This window comes from Bemisia tabaci, chromosome 8 (assembly GCF_918797505.1).
Source record: "Bemisia tabaci chromosome 8, PGI_BMITA_v3".
NCBI classification, from domain to species: Eukaryota; Metazoa; Arthropoda; class Insecta; order Hemiptera; family Aleyrodidae; genus Bemisia; species Bemisia tabaci.
The window spans coordinates 22,232,098-22,248,782 of NC_092800.1; the positions used below are offsets into that span (position 1 = coordinate 22,232,098).

General features: G+C 40.2%; 2 protein-coding genes across 2 annotated transcripts in view; both read left to right on the forward strand.

The window, feature by feature from the left end:
• LOC140223800 (probable cytochrome P450 313a1) overlaps nucleotides 1–16,685 on the forward strand; it is a 35,731-nt gene that overhangs the window by 4,064 nt on the left and 14,982 nt on the right. The window lies entirely within an intron of this gene.
• Nucleotides 98–11,280, forward strand: LOC109032522 (cholesterol 7-desaturase nvd). Its single transcript, XM_072303086.1, has 4 exons — nucleotides 98–273; nucleotides 1,697–1,939; nucleotides 7,126–7,296; nucleotides 11,013–11,280. Exons 1-4 carry the CDS (start codon nucleotides 229–231, stop codon nucleotides 11,172–11,174), a joined length of 621 nt encoding a protein of 206 aa, XP_072159187.1. The 5' UTR covers nucleotides 98–228; the 3' UTR covers nucleotides 11,175–11,280.

Below are 16,685 nucleotides of genomic sequence, written 5' to 3' on the forward strand. Positions count from 1 at the left end.
AATAGATTTAAATGGAGCAAATACAATGTTGCCAATTTGCTAGACCAATGAAAGCAAGTAAATATATTATGTCGATAATTTTCGTCACTTACAGTTCCGGAATTGGCGGAAGTACAGACTTTGAGGTCCGTAGAGGTGAATCACATCATTTTTCTTTGGTATCACGCGGAGGGAGAGGAGCCACCCTACGAAATACAACCATTAAAAGAAACAACGAGTGAGGGCTACATGTATGTTGGTCGTTTTGAATGTTTAATAGATGCGCACATTGAGGTAAGAATAAATCAGGATCATTTGGAGTAAATGGACGGTAGGACAAGGAAAGTATTATTACTGTTCATAAAACTTGAAAATTTGTGCGATACGAATGAAACATTTCACTGAAAAAAAATCTCGGTGTATTCACTAAGAAAAGGGTAAAATTACCAAGAATTCAGGGTTCTATTAGATCCTAGTTTTTTCTTGGTAAAATTACCATTTATGGAATTGGTAATTTTACCGAGAAATCTCGGTAAAATTATTGAACTTTCTCGGTAATTTTACTGGACCTTGGTGAAAACGCCAATATTTTTTATCAACTGTGGTAGAATTACCGAGATAAAATGGAAAAATTACCGGGAATTGATTACCACTAAAAGTGGTATTCGTACCTGAAAAAAACAGTAAAAATACCTGTTTTTAGGTAAGTTTACCAGTCTGCCTCGGTAAAATTACCAATAATTGGTAAAAAAAAGTGAGATGGTAAAGGTACCAACGGACCTTGGTAAAAACGCCGAGAATTCTTTTTCAGTGTTGCATCGTAATGATACTCAAAACCCTTTTTCGATTTATCTGAGTTTGATGGGTCAACATTAGGTTTGCTGTGCGCTATCTGTAACAATTTCTCCCGAAAGAGACATTTTCACTTGGTGAAACTCATCCTCTTGGCTTCTTGAAGAAGAGGGAAACGACACCCCCCCCCCCTCCCTCGGGCTGGGATATGGGTCTCCGACAGGGAGGGAAGGGGTCCAAAAAATTACCATCAATGGACCACTAGAGAAGGTACGAATTTCAGCATTCTGATACATGTTTCTTCACCAAAATTTCACGTAGAACACGATGCGCACAACGAATATTACCGAAGTCAACTCCTTCCAAAGTTATTAACGATTCTTGGTGCGTGAATTCAAACCACCCGCTCATGAAAACTCAATGCTCTACGTGATTCACATCGCTCGCAAACGTTATCATGAACATCTCTGCGATGAAAACATCTGGCAACCTCAAACTTGACACTGCTGTGGCTCAGCAGTAGCAAATTACTTATAGTTTGAAAAACACATGGTGGGAAATGAACATTGCTCGATTGAGAAGATTGCTGAAACCGTTGTAGTGCGCGATTTGACTCACGTAGAGCTTTGAGTTTCTTGAGAGCGGGCAGTTCAAATTCCTCGTAACCAATGTGAAATAAAAATGTTAATAAGCTTTCGTTAGGAGTTGGTCTCTGTAATTTTCGTTGCGCGAATCGTGTTCTACGTGAAATTCTGGTTAAGATACATGTATCAGAATGCTTAAATTCGTACCTTGTCTAGTGGTCCATTACGCCAAACTTGCATGTCTCTACCTCAATTTGTTACAGAGGTGCCCTATGGGACTTGTGAATAATCCTTTACGCAGGATTTCTGATTTTTGACAGTTCGTTTTGTTTAATTTCAAGGACATGTTGCAAAATTCGGCTGACAACGAACATTTAGGTGTTCTGCATGCTTCTAAAATGGGTCTTGTGGGAGCTGACTTGGATGGCTTCTGGAGTAAATGGCTTTCCCTCCTAGCCAAAGTGACCCCAAAATCTTCTTGGGAACCTGACGCAGACAATCCTCACTTGTCGTGGAGTCGCTTTGAAGTTCTGGTGAAACTTTTTAAAAAGATTTCCTTTACGTCCAGAAAGCAATTAAAACATGTATGTATGAGGACTTGACGTATTGAATTTATTATGATGAAAAAAGAATAACGAAATTGTTTTCCTCATTTCCACCAAATAACGATCACTGGGATATACCTGACCACCGCAGTAATATAATTAGCTTTGGAAAAGTATTATATGAAAGGTAAACTTATAAAATGGAAATATGAAATAGTTATATATTTCCTCACTAATATGTCATGGATTGAACGATTTGTGAAATAGAGACTTCATTTCTCGACTTAGAAAGGAACATCTTTAAAAGGTATGCATTGGTTAACAGACGTTACGTAAAATACTGGCATCCACCCTTGTTGTTAGGCGTCAATGTCGGCTTAGTCAATTTCACGTCAAATTTTTGACAAAAACATTGTTTTTGGTTAGACTCACTCAATAATGTGGGTACCCTCTGAGAGAAAGACGAATAATGGAAAATAAAGCAAAAGAACAACTAATACAGTGTAAAAGGAGGATATACGTTTTGGGCGAATGGAACTAAAATGAAGGGAGAATTGGTCACTAAACCATGAACGAATTTTGACTTGCGAATATAGTTTTCTGAAGGAAAATGACGCGTAGAACACGATGCGCACATTAAAAACGCGAACAAGTAACTCAATAACCGAGAAATGCGCAGTTCAAATCGCTCAACTTATACGGAAATTTAAAACGCCCCGGTTTCGCGCCGCGCCGAATGATGTCATCCCGCACCAATCAGAAGCGGGCACGGGTTTCCACGACTTCCGTCAAATGTCTATCTACTCTTCGTCAGGGCCGGACTGGCTAAGGCAGCTAGGCAGCGATCGCTGCCTAAGAATTGTCGGCTCGGGGGCCCCTTCGGGGCCCCTGAGCCGACAATTCCTGAATTTATTCTTCAATAAATGGAATGAATCCTTGAAAACCCCTCGTTTTTTCCAGTCCTTGAGGGTTTAACTCATAACACCTTCTCTGAGGCCCCTACGGCCGGAAAAAGGTAACCTCAGGGGCCCCTGAAAAGATGCCAGCAAGGGCCCCTCAGCGATCGAAAAATATGAGCTTCAAGGGCCCTGGAGCGGCCCTTGAAGCTATATTTTCCCGGTCTCTGAGGGTTTTGTCATGAGAACGGAGTTTTGTCATGGGAACGGAGTTCCCCATGATATTAGAATCGTTCCGTTGCTTTCGCTATGGGATTCCCTATACCTCTGCGACCTTGAGCGTTTCGCCCAGTCTCCGATTTTTGGTTGATTTTCCGATGTATCAAAAACCGTTGTATTTTTTAGCCAATCATGTCTCTACGTCAAGTTGTGTTGATTGCTAAAATTCGCTTTCAGCGAGTTTTTTTCCAACTCGAGATGTCGTGTCTGACTGGTAAATCTGCGCAGAACCACGAAGTTCCGTTTTTAGGCAAATTCTTTTTTTTGGGAGGTTCTGATTGGTTATTTCTCGCCATCAGTTTTCTGTTCGTTGGTGCAAAAGATCGCCTACCTCGGTGTTCTTGAGAAGCCGCCATTATCCCACCTCAAATTTGAAAAATAGAAGTAAAGAAATAATAACCATCGTACAAGGTGAAAAATTGTTCTGGAGGACTCGTTACGGATAAAGAAGTCAAAATCAGAGCTCGATTGATTGATTTAATTCATGGATACGCAAATATTGCCTTAGCTCAACTGCCGCGATCGGAATGCGTGCTGGGATGGACCTCGAGACGCATTAAAACAGTGCGAACCATGGCTCCTACAGCAATACAGCAATGCGCTTCATATCATCCCAAAAGCAGTCTCTTGTGATAAGTCCCGCCCATTGCTTGAGTCTTTTGTATGCTATTTTTACTCTCGCTCACGCGGATCCGTCATAGCCTAGTTAACTAAACCGCCTCGTATTTTTGATTCGGTGCGGGCACCCGTCGATCGGGAGTTCGATCCCCGACGATGGAAACTACTTTTTAATGGTTGTATTGAATGTTTTAGACTAATCATCAAAAAATAATTAATAGTAGATGATAAATGTACGAACATTTTCTCGTGAATTAATATGTTAAACAAAAATACTGGAATATACCTTCTTCATATAATCAGCCACATGTTCCCCCAAATTAATGACGTTATTTTCTTTTTTCAATAAAGTTAATTTGCATTCAACGTTCGTAAGTTAAGCAAAAAGTACCTATTGATACAAATAGAAAGACATGAAAATAGTATGTCTAACATTTCAGTTGTTTTTTTTTTTTATTATTATTTATTTTTTGTTTTTTTGTTTTTTCAATAAAACGAATTGACTGGGACTAGAATCATCGTATCTCTGAAGACAAAAGCTAAGTTTTTTGATACAGAAATACTAATATATTCATCCTTTATATAATCAGGGAGATGTTGACCCAAATATTGATGTATATTTTCTCTGTTCGCCCAAATTAATGATGGTATTTTCTTTTTTCAATAAAATTAATTTACATTCCACGTTCTTAAAGCAATATTTTCTCCAAAATTCAGCAAAAAATAACAATTTATACCTACGCAAAAAGTAAATAAATAAATAAAGCAATGACATGAAAGTAGTATAGGTAGTACACATCTAACATTTCGGTTACATCTATTTGAATGAAAAAAATGGCAACTTAGGAAGCACATAGGTCACTTATCGACGGTGAAACTACCAAACCACGTATCTCGGTTTGCGACGTCGCAGACTTCCTGTCATACTTTATTTTTTAAATGAAAAGCTACTTAACGTCCAGTCTTGAAAATTTCCGTGATTTTTCCTCTTCGTGCGGAGAAAATTCTGTGAAAATTTCAAGGAATGATATTGATTTGGTCTACTTCAAAAAAATAAAATGTGAGCGGAGATTTTTAAACACCGCAAACGAGATACGTGGTTTGGTAGTTTCACCGTCGTTATGATGCGTATTCGGGCATATGCGTAGAGTAAAAATATCATACTTTACGCCGAAAAAACGAAACTGAAAGTTAAATGCGTTAACTTCCAAAAACCATACATAATCCAACGAAAATAAATAATTGGTAAATAACAGCTTTCTTGTATGCAAAGAAAAAAAATTAAAAATGTTAAAAAAGAGATGTCGACACAAAATTACATAGCCCCTTCAATTCTGAAGATGCTACAAACGAACTGTACCTTAAAATTTTCATATCCCAGAAGCAAAAGTTCCCATGACGAATATTGCTATCGCTAGCGATTGCAAAAACCAACTTGTTTTACTTTAAACAGCATGACTTTTTCTCTGAGACCCCTATAGCCCGAAGAAGGTCACTTCTGGAGCCCTTGAAAAGATGTCAGCAGGGGCCCCTGACCCTTGGCTCGAAAAAAAGGGTTTCACTCTCAGGGGCTCTTCCGGGTCTCGAAAGCTCTTTTTCCGGTCTTTGAAGGTTACTCACTTTAAAATGACTTCTTTTTTGAGGCGCCTTTACTGGCCCTGCAGCCGGGAGAACTTAACTTCAGGGGCGGGGCCTCTGAAAAGATACCAGCGGAGGCCCCTGCGTAAAGTTTGAGGAGGTTATGTGCTTCTTTATCAACAAGAGGAATCGCCGAATTTTTCAAAAAATATCTAAAAAAATAGGTGACATTTTCGGAGGCGCTATTTATCAAATTTCAATGCGAAAAGAGTCTAAAACTTCTATTATCAGGGGTTAAATTTTCAAAATTTTCCGGGGGAGGACCCCCGGACCCCCCTCCATCCCTCGGAGGCGACCCCCCAAACCCCCCATAGGGGCCCAGTTTTTACGTCAGGGGCCCCAAAATCCTAGTGGCTGCCTAACTTTTTTTACGCCAGTCCGACTTTGCGTCTTCGTATATGAAAACAATACTAAAGTCGAAATTATATCTTTTGAATCCAAGACTTGAATCTCATTCATATGTTAGCTGTAATAAACGAGCAACAATTCCACATTGAAACACGTTTTATTTTAACAAACATCAGAGGAAAATGAGAGAAGATTGCGATATGACTACCGCAGTGCGTCAACACCGTCAGTTTCCCGCCATTCAGGTGCGTTTGAAATGTCTTGCAGTTTTTAGATTTTTCAAAAGCAGGTTTCTCCGCGATTTCGGCTCCATAAAATGCGGAAAAATCACCACTTTATCTACTCACATCGTACTTTCAGAATATTCAATAAAATAAAAAAGGTTTAGTGACCCATTGGTGTACGTTTTGGGCGAGGAATATTAAGATTGGTGTGGTCCCCTGGGCTCTGGCGATAGCGGAATATTGGTGATTTCAGTCAGTGGTATTTTCACCCCGACCAGAGCGCAAAATTCGCGCCGGATCCATGCACTCAGAGTAATAGGTGGTCAAAATAGCAACTTAGTAAGCGTGAATTTCGCGCCGGGATTTTTAATGGTGTACTAAAGATCGCTTCAAACTAACGCTGCAGCATTGGAATTTTTATAAATCAGGTGCCCCAGCCACAGAAAGCCGTCATGCATACCTCCAAAAAATTAAAATTAAAATGCTAAGTCAGCTCCTGTTCGATCGATTTTCGTGAAACTGGGTATCCAGTGATATTTTTCGACGGGAAACTCGAATTTCGGTCAGATCTTCAAAATTTCAAAATCCAAGATAGTGGCCGTAGCCTGAAATGCTACGTCGGCTCCTGTTCGGTGAATTTTCGTGAAACTCGGTATCCAGTGGTATTTTTCGACGGAAAACTCGAATTTCGGTCGGATTTACAAAATTTCAACATCTAAGATGGCGGCCGTGGCCTGAAATGCTATGTCGGCTCCTGTTTGATGGATTTTCGTGAAACTTGATACCTGCAGACGGTATTTTTCGACGAAATACTCGAATTTTTGGTCGGATTTTCAAAATTTCAAAATCCAAGATGGCAGCCGTTGGTAAAGTGGCGAAGATGTTATCTTCTCATTATTATTATTATTTTTTTTTCTTTATTGATAAAATAGGTAACTCCAAAAGTATTAATCCTAATTGTGCTAGTTATATCATCATTATTATTATTTTAAAAGTTAATAGCTATCAGGGGCGGCTTGTGAGTCGCAAGTTCATCGCGACGCGAGGAACCGGGGATCCAGGGGCACTCCCCGGCTAGGCGTGACAATTCGCACGGCGAGTTGATCACGGCTAGTTTGTAATATTGCATGCTGGAATGATTCCAATCGTTGGACTCGTTATATTCTACCATAGCCGTGGACTTTTTTTTTTGGTTTGTAATAACTCAAATCTTATTTTCCAGATTGGACCAGGCTACATCGAAGTCACAACATTACTTGCAAAAACCAAAATATACGGGACTGTCTGCGTTACGCCAATTGGGCCACTCACAGTTCGGACTACCCTACGAGTATATGGGCGACCATCTCACATTCTCATGGGACGATTCATACTGAGATCATTCAGCAATATCGTAAGCGTCCTACAATTGGACTGCATTTTGCAATTTGGACCTATAAATTCCGGCCCGGTTTAAAAACAACGTATAAGCCATTAGTTTCCCTATGCACATAAGTGTTTTTTTCAGATGAGCCAGAATTTATAGGTCCGAATTGCAAAATGCAGTCCAATTAAAGATGCATGCTTGTAAGGAAAATTATTCTGCTAGCGATAATATTTTAATGCTCAAAGCGCGCCCCATCCATTAGATTGGCCGCCCATAAATGACGCGCATCACTCTATATAAAGCTGCACGGAAAAAAAAGTACTGTCATTTTAATCGTCGCGACTGCAAAAGGAACAGTCATTGGATGTTAAAAAACGGCACAGCATCCCGGCTTTTAAAATAACATTACCTTTGTCTGTTATTATAACAGGCGCTTTGCTGTCACATTGACAGTAAATGAATGTAACAATGACAACAAAATCTGCTCAACCCACATCAACTAGTCTGTTACACTAGCAGCGCAGCTGCTGGCGTAAGCGTCGGTTCCCCATCAGATTGACGCTCACGCTGCTTTCGATTTAACAGCGGCCGCTGCTGTCGAAAAAGCAGCGTCGCTGTTTTCATGACAGCCGGTTCGTCTTTGAATTTAAATCCACGTTGCTGTCGATGCAGCAGCGCTGCTGCTCATGTAAACGCAAATTAGCTTTTGAATTTTCATTCACACTGCTGTTAATGTGGCAGACACGATGCCACGCAGCTGTAAAAAATCATGGTCATATACTTACATGCTTATGTAAATAGCTGATAATTGCTTAACTGGTTTCAAGTAAATGATACAAAAACCGTAGATAATATTCCGGTCAAAGTAACATTTACAGACTAAATCAGTTTCACAATGAGTTAATTTCACAAAAATTAAACAGCTTAAATGCACAAAAACACAACACAAAGTATACATCTTTGCAGTTCTCGGTGGAGCAGAATTAATCATGGCTTAGGGGTCGTCAACAAAATAAGTGAGGCACATTTTAAACCCTCCCTCTCCACCGGTTATTTTCTTTTTTCCAAAAAACCCAACTTATCACTCGCGGCCTGGTCAGATATCGCACATACCTACACTGTATTACACATTGAAACACTTTACGTCATTAAGACAATGTCACGTTGGCGTCATTAATAAAAAACAACGTAAGGACCAAACAGCCGATTGTGCTTATGAGTTAAAATCACGGAGAATGTATTATAAAAGGTTTCAAAAAATTCTACCAAGATTAGGATTTGCTAAATTATCACTTCATTCCATTTCAAAACAGCCTAGATTTCTTTAAACTTAAAAAAGGAAAAAATCACACAACGGAATTAGGATTCTGCAAAAAAAACCATCGGAAAGTATAGAAGATAGGGCTGATACTATAATCTACGGGAAACGAAATCAAAACCGTGCCTGCATATAAATATGTAAGGCACGCTAAAAATGATAATTGTATGCACTGAACGCAAATCTAATTGAGTCGAGAGTGCGTGTAATGTCAATGTTGAAGTTGAAACCAAAAAACACAAATATACGGCAGAAGAAATTCCGAGTTGAACGAATTCATGATGATGACTCAAAAAATGGCGTCTGCCCGCAACTGATTCCAGTGTGCCCAAATTTGCTTATATCGTAAGAGTTACTTTCCTATGAAGCTACTAATTTTGCAGATCGCGCACTGAGTGTCAAAACTAATCACTTTCTTTGCCAAAATTCACTCGCAAACACAATTTGAGCACGATTTCGAAACGCAAGCGCAAGACTTCTCTGACTCAAAACCACTAACTGATGAGCAAACGAAATCCTTTAAAACAGTGACATGGCCGTCTCAGCGAACAGACTGGAATGCGCGAACAACGCCGAAGGAAGAAACAGCCGAACACCGGGCCTGGGCGGTTACAGTTCTGAGAATTTCCCTGACCGGGCCCATTGTCAGGTTGGCGCGCAAGCGCAACCCTCGAGAAGGAGGGTGGACAGTGGTGGCTGGAGGGGGTAAGGAGAGGTTTTCTGCGTCACCGCTCGTAGCGGGGGTGGGGCGATCGACGACTGTATATAACTGCGCATGCGCTCTGCGCCGATCGCACGGGACTGGCCGGGATGGGATGCTCCGTGCAACGGTCAGCATTTTACAGTCAACCCGCTGTTAAATTGTCCGCTGCTATTTCAACACCCTCGCTGTTGCTTTAGCAGATTATTTCTGCGAATTTAACGGCCTTCAAAACATTAGACCAACACCTGCCCGAATGTAAATTTAATATCCGAACGAATGTCAAAATAACGTGTGGACTGTAAAATGAAAAGCCAATGACAGTCATTCCAAGAGCTTCAGGAACGTTGATTTAATGAACCGCACCTGACGTTAACTCAACAGTCGTGCGATGACGGAATAACATACAGAATGTTATTTCAAAAGCATCAATAAGATGTTGAGCTAACAGATTTGCATACTTTTGTTTCAACATACTTAAAATGTTCAATTAGCAGTCACGACAAGTAAAAGAACAGAGAAACGTCAAACAAATTTAACATTCAATGTGACTGTTAAAATGACAGTTCTTTTTTTTCCGTGTGCTGTTACCACTCACTCTGCCCCCCCCCCCCCCCCCCCTGGAGAAAAATTGGCCGAAGCGATTTCCTTTAAACGTGGTACACGCTTAGCTATTGTCGTGAGGAGTTGATCAAAATTATTCCGATTCCAATACGTTGCCCAGGAGCCAGGACGCCCGCAAGAGCGAAAAGTTGTTTCTCCGTATAGTAATGCATTGGAGATACGTGGTTGTGTACACGCACCGCGCCGAACAGGTTCAATCCTGTCACGTGACGCCACAGCATCATAGGCGGTATTTCAGGTTTTAGGGGATTTTTTTTTTTTTTTTTGGGGGGGGGCTTTCCATTCGTTTTTATTGCCGATTTGCGGAACTACAAAATAATTCCAGTTTTTCTTATACCTATATCTTATTTTGGTGTCGTTGCTTAGATCAGGAGGTCATATAGACGTTAAAGACGTAAGTACAGTAGACTCTGGATTATCCGGATTAATTGGAGCCAGGCCCGATCCGGATAAAAAAAAAAAAATCCGGATAATAATAGTTAACACAAACACCACCAACCAACACCACGGTATTCTTATTATGTATACATCATGTACATACCAACACGAATTTAAAAGTTTAACGTCAAATTGAACGACTCAATGGTGATTGTGAATGGTAGCCGACAACGATAAATTACAATTCAACGATTAAAGCTCGCAATGCGTGAAATATTCATACAGTCTTGTAGCCGCTAATGTGCGTTTTAGGCTAACTAACCGACTGCACTGCGTTTGGCGTAATGCGAGAAGTATTTATGCAATCTAGTAGGCGCTAATGCGTTCTACGCCGACCTCACTGTTTGGCGCAATGCGTGAAGTATTCCTCCAGCCTTGCAGGCGCCAATATGCCTTGCGACCGCTTCTCCGCGAATCCGCTCACCTATCGGAATGCGTACGTAGTTACGTGGTTGCAAAATCGATCCGGATAATCCAGAGTCCGAATAATACGAAGCCGGATAATCCAGAGTCCGGATAATACGAAGCCGGATAATCCAGAGTCTACTGTATATTCTCACAAAAATTATATTCGGGAATTTTGGACCAAACGGCCCGCCATAGGACCACGGATGGATTTTTTGCTATTCATTAATTTTCTTCATAATTTTACTATATTTCTAGTTTGAACAAGACGCCCCGATATGGAGCTATGGAAAACCAAGATTGCAACTGAACGTGGTAAAGGAGGAAGATGCCCTAGTCAACTTCAGGCGATGGTACAGTCAGTTCTACTCAAAAAACAGCTTCTCATTGGACTGTGAACAAAGGAATATTTGTGAATGATTCAAATAATGCCCAGCACAATATGCATTAAAGTGTGTTCATTCGGTTGGATTCAAAATAGAAGTAGGATGTTTCACATGCTCTTTGAATCTGACTTTCATAAATATCGGCAGGTTTTTCGTACAGTATGCTCATTAATACATCACCGTGTGGTTATTTTTAAAATTAATGTCAGAGGGATGAAGCGCTCAAAGGCTTTTGTGAGGGTAGTAACGATTTCGGTTCTAGAGTCTGGACTATGACGCATGGAGGTGCCATGCATTCATTCGACCTCAGATGGGGGAGGGAGGGAGAGGAGGCGTCAAGAGAAAAATTCTCTATTCTTTCATGCCGAGAATTCAAATAAGTTGTTCAAAAAACGCCTCTGGCCCTCCTCCCCCCTGGATTTGGCCCAAACTTTGATCAGATGTTGTACTAAGTGCTTCCAATGCTTGGGCAAAATTTCAGCCCCCTCGGATAATTAGGGGGGAGGGGGCAGAGGGGCGAAGTTGCAATTTTTCAAAAACTTTAAAAATCGGTATCTCGCAGACGGTTAAGTGTAAGTGTTGCGGTTTGCACTAAAAGACGTTAAAAAATATTCCCTACAAGAATATAAATGCTGTTTGGACGGTTGCGTAATTTATCATAGTCATAAATCAATTTTTTCAATTTTAACGGTTCAACTTTTTTTTTGTTTTTCGCCTCTCCTCTCCCGTTGATCATTGATATGCAAATAAAAACCTATTGAGGTGATTCTCCATGGAATTTTGCATCTGCCACTTTTTAATAGACCTTGGGGTTACGATTCGTTCTTGAATTATATCGATTTTTTTACGCGTTCCCGGTTACACGTGCGCGGCAAACCGGCGGTGTTTGAGCGGGGGAGAGGTTGTTTCACCGCTAGGGCCTTAAATTCAGGCTGTATGTATCAGTAAGTAGGTATCTAATGTTCAGTTACATAGCCCTTGAGGGAACCACAAAAAATCTGAGGAGCCAACGGTCGCCCTAATGATCCTACTTTTGTTGGGAAATTGAAAATTCAACTTACCTAATTTGTGGAGAATATGACAACTCAATGGGTATTCAACCCCTCCCCCTCCCCTTTCACCCTTTTCCTGTGAGCCTTTCGAATAGGTGCAGATGCATTTGATTACCTTAGGTAGCTCTGCTACATTCAACTACCCATTTCCAGACTGATCACAATGTCAGTGGGTGCTATTAAAATTTCCGCTGAATGTGTATGTGCTTTAGCAGATGTTGTTTACTTTCCATTCATTCAGGATTTTCAAGTAGCTAATAGTACCTACATAATATTTTATAGCCACACCTTTTTCCATTCGAAAACGAGCTGATATAAAGTACCAAAATCCCTCAAAAATATTTTCTGGTAAAAAATCCGGTTGAGGAAATTGACGTGTTACATCTTATTAACCAAAAACATTCCCTTTCACCCCTCCAAGAAGGTTGATAAAACTAACTATGAGATAGGAAAAAACCTCTCTGAAATTCTCAGGGTCCACCAAGACCACAGATGTCCAAAAACTTACTCTGTAAGGTTTATAAAAAACGGGAAAAAATCATCTCTTAACAATAAGAAAATTAAAAAAAAAAAAAAATCGAAAAACCGATTGTGTGGTTCATGAGTATGTACGTGAATCTCTCGAATGAACTTGAAATCACAAAATCGGTCAAAACTATCTAAATGAATTTTCCCCTTCAATTATGAGTTCCACAACAAGCACGACTCGCTTGAAGCTTTCCATACACGAACCGCACGAAACTGATTTCTTCTTTCTTACCTACTGATTGTGAGGAGAGCGGGAGCATTTATTTTTTTCCTTCATTTATACAGGATGCAACAAGCATGACTCCTGCGTTTGCAGAAACCCTTTCATCAAGGAGATCGCGAGAGCCTATACCGCGTTCATTTTCAAAAGGGATTACTCCAGAATTTCACGCATTTTAATCATTTAAACAATTCATCTGTTCTTCTCTTCTCTCCTTCTGTCCATTGACGGAGGTACAAAATTGTTCGGACTCACTGACGCGACCGGCTCGATGCGTAAACAAGTGTGGATTACCTATGTACGAAGATAAAAAAACAAAACAAAACAAAATTCAGAGAATAACACCTACATCACAGCATGGGTTGAGTTTTATCTTATCGAAACTTAATTCAAATGTTTTAAATAACCCATCGTGTCAAATGGGACCCATTCCTGAGAAAAAGGAAAAATAAACAAAAACTTTTAGCCTACTCACCATCCAAATCATATGGTAAGCTTACAGCAAAAACAATATCCATTATTTAGATGCAGCGAAGTTAATCGAAAGAGTCTGACATGTACCTATATGGTAAAATGGGTCCACCGGTAAAACTGAAGCCGGCATCAGGGATAAGAAGGAACCAGTTCACTGAGAGCATCGAGCCGGTCGCGTCAGCGAGTCCGAAAAATTTTGTACCTCTGTCAATGGACGGAAGGAGAGAACAGAAGATAAGATGATGATTAAAATGCGTGAAATTCTGGAGTAATCCTTTTTGAAAATGAACGCGGTATCGGCTCTCGCGATCTCCTTAATGAAAGGGTTTCTACAAACGCAGGAGTCATGCTTGTTGCATCCTGTATAAATGAAGGAAAAAGTAAATGCTCCCGCTCTCCTCACAATCAGTAGGTAAGAAAGAAGAAATCAGTTTCGTGCTGTTTTTGGTTAATAAGATGTAACACGTCAATTTACTCGACCGGATTTTTTACCCGAAAATATTTTGGAGGGTTTTTGGTACTTTTAGATCGATCACGAAGTATGACAAAGCCCTTATGGCCTATAGTGCGCTATTTGATCACGTAGACTCTGGTTTTTCTTGCAAGTGGGAAATTTGAATATGTCGTTACTAGACCTAGTTAATAAACGATAAATAGCTTGTTAAAAAGTTGATTTTAATCATTTCGTCGCATGAATTGTGTTTTTCGTAAAATGTTGAGGACATTTCACGAAAAACGAGCCCATGCCAGGGTGCTCACATTTGTACCTTACCTAATGATTTATTGTAATTAATGGTGCGTTTTAGCAATGCTAGCCCAACGTACAAAAATCCAAACCTAAAATAAACTCTCTGTGATTTATAATTAGTAAACAATTGTTGAATTTCCCTGCATCCGATTCAATAACAAGTCAAACCTTTTTAGGGAGCAATGAAACTACCATCAGTACACTCACAAAAACGAGAGAGTAAATCTAAGGCTACCGCGTTGGTAAAACCCACTGTTCCACGAAAACTATAAAAAAGTAAATATACTCAACAAAAAATGAACCAGTTGATCCTTGTGGTCACCGGGGCAATTATTGAAATGATATCGACTCAATGTCGCCTCTTTGTCGTGTCGCGCCATCAACTGAGTGGCTCTCAAGGGCCGATTATTGCAATTTTAAAGCAGCCCGATAAGACATCGAATTGCGATGTATTGCATGGTTAAGATAGGGCTATGTCTTGTCGTGTCGGGCCGACATAGTTTCAATAATCGGGCCGCCAGTCGATGGCGCGAAACGACAAAGCGGCGACATAGAGTCGATGTCATTTCAATAATCGCCCCGCAGGTCGTATTCTCAACAATTGATTGGCGCAACTGACGGTTTATCGAGTAGAATTTGCGAACTGTGTCAACCGGTAGCGTAATTATGTGCGAAGGCCTTTGATGCCCTAAATGGTACCTATATTATATAAGTAGTTTTATGAAAAAGTGATTTGCTCATTATCATTTGGTGTTTTAACCATCAAACATTCTACAGGGTGAGCGAAAAGTCCCCGACCCCCCCTCTAACTTTTGAACGAATTGAGCTAGGGAAATGAAACTTTGGAAATGTTCCTATCTCAAAGGGGACCATCTTTTGGGGGGGTCAAAATTTTGGTCCCCCCCTCAGGGGGAGACGGGGGCCCCCCAACTTTTTTTTTTCAAATGGCAACCCCTATCTTGTGATACCTCATTCGAAAGAGCATAAAAAACTAAGAATTTTGGCGCAAACCGCAGATCAATATCTTAATTTTTGACCGAGTTATGATAGGTCAAAGGTCAAATTTGACCTATTTTCAAAAAATCATAACTCCGTTTCAAATTATCGTAAAGAAAAAAATAAAACGGGAAAATTTACCAAATTGTGTCCGCTTTTAAGTAAAAATTGCAAAAATCACTTCGATTTAATTTTAAGGGGGGGCTCGGACCCCCAATTACGTCAATTCAAAGGTCATTCAATTTGCCCGCGAAATAAGCCAATTTCCCCTGGATTTGCCTCCACATTATCTCAGTAAGGTCAAAATCAGTTCAACATTACGTTGGCAAGTCCCCAAATTTCGGGAAAAGTTAAAAAAACGAAATTTAAGGTAATTAAATTTAACCGTTTGAATATCATTTTTTTTTTAACTTTTCCCGAAATTTGGGGACTTGCCAACGTAATGTTGAACTGATTTTGACCTTACTGAGATAATGTGGAGGCAAATCCAGGGGAAATTGGCTTATTTCGCGGGCAAATTGAATGACCTTTGAATTGACGTATTTGGGGGTCCGAGCCCCCCCTTAAAATTAAATCGAAGTGATTTTTGCAATTTTTACTTAAAAGCGGACACAATTTGGTAAATTTTCCCGTTTTATTTTTTTCTTTACGATAATTTGAAACGGAGTTATGATTTTTTGAAAATAGGTCAAATTTGACCTTTGACCTATCATAACTCGGTCAAAAATTAAGATATTGATCTGCGGTTTGCGCCAAAATTCTTAGTTTTTTATGCTCTTTCGAATGAGGTATCACAAGATAGGGGTTGCCATTTGAAAAAAAAAAGTTGGGGGGCCCCCGTCCCCCCCTGAGGGGGGGACCAAAATTTTGACCCCCCCAAAAGATGGTCCCCTTTGAGATAGGAACATTCCCAAAGTTTCATTTCCCTAGCTCAATTCGTTCAAAAGTTAGAGGGGGGGTCGGGGACTTTTCGCTCACCCTGTATTCATCTCTCGCGTCATATATGTAGTTTTCTATTTATTTATTACTTAATGGATTCACACTTTAAAACTTATAAATCAAACTTTTGACCTGCAACTAATAAATGGAAGATCCGTTACTGTGCACAAGTGTATAGTTAGCTTTAAATATAAATAGTACTTTTTTGCATCAACGCACTGCCCATCAGCAAATTTAGTCTGGAATCGTGATACGTTGCGTTTGATTGTGCGTTTATTCGTGTGCAATGGAAATATTAATCCCTGGACTGTCTGACGTCACACGGGCACTGTTGACTAGCCTATGCATCTGCTTGACCCTGATATGGGGCATTCACAAATGGAATAGGAGGCATAAGGAGCGACTTGCTTCAAAGTTTCCTGGACCGACAGCTCTGCCTATCATCGGCAATGCGCTGACACTTCTTAACAGAACTTATTATGGTAAGTGACTTTTTTGGAGTAAAATAGCGACGTAATCTTTAACAATTGCCCGGTTGTTCAGCGTTTCGGACACAGTTAGAAGTGATAGGGTTCCGGAAACAAGGGC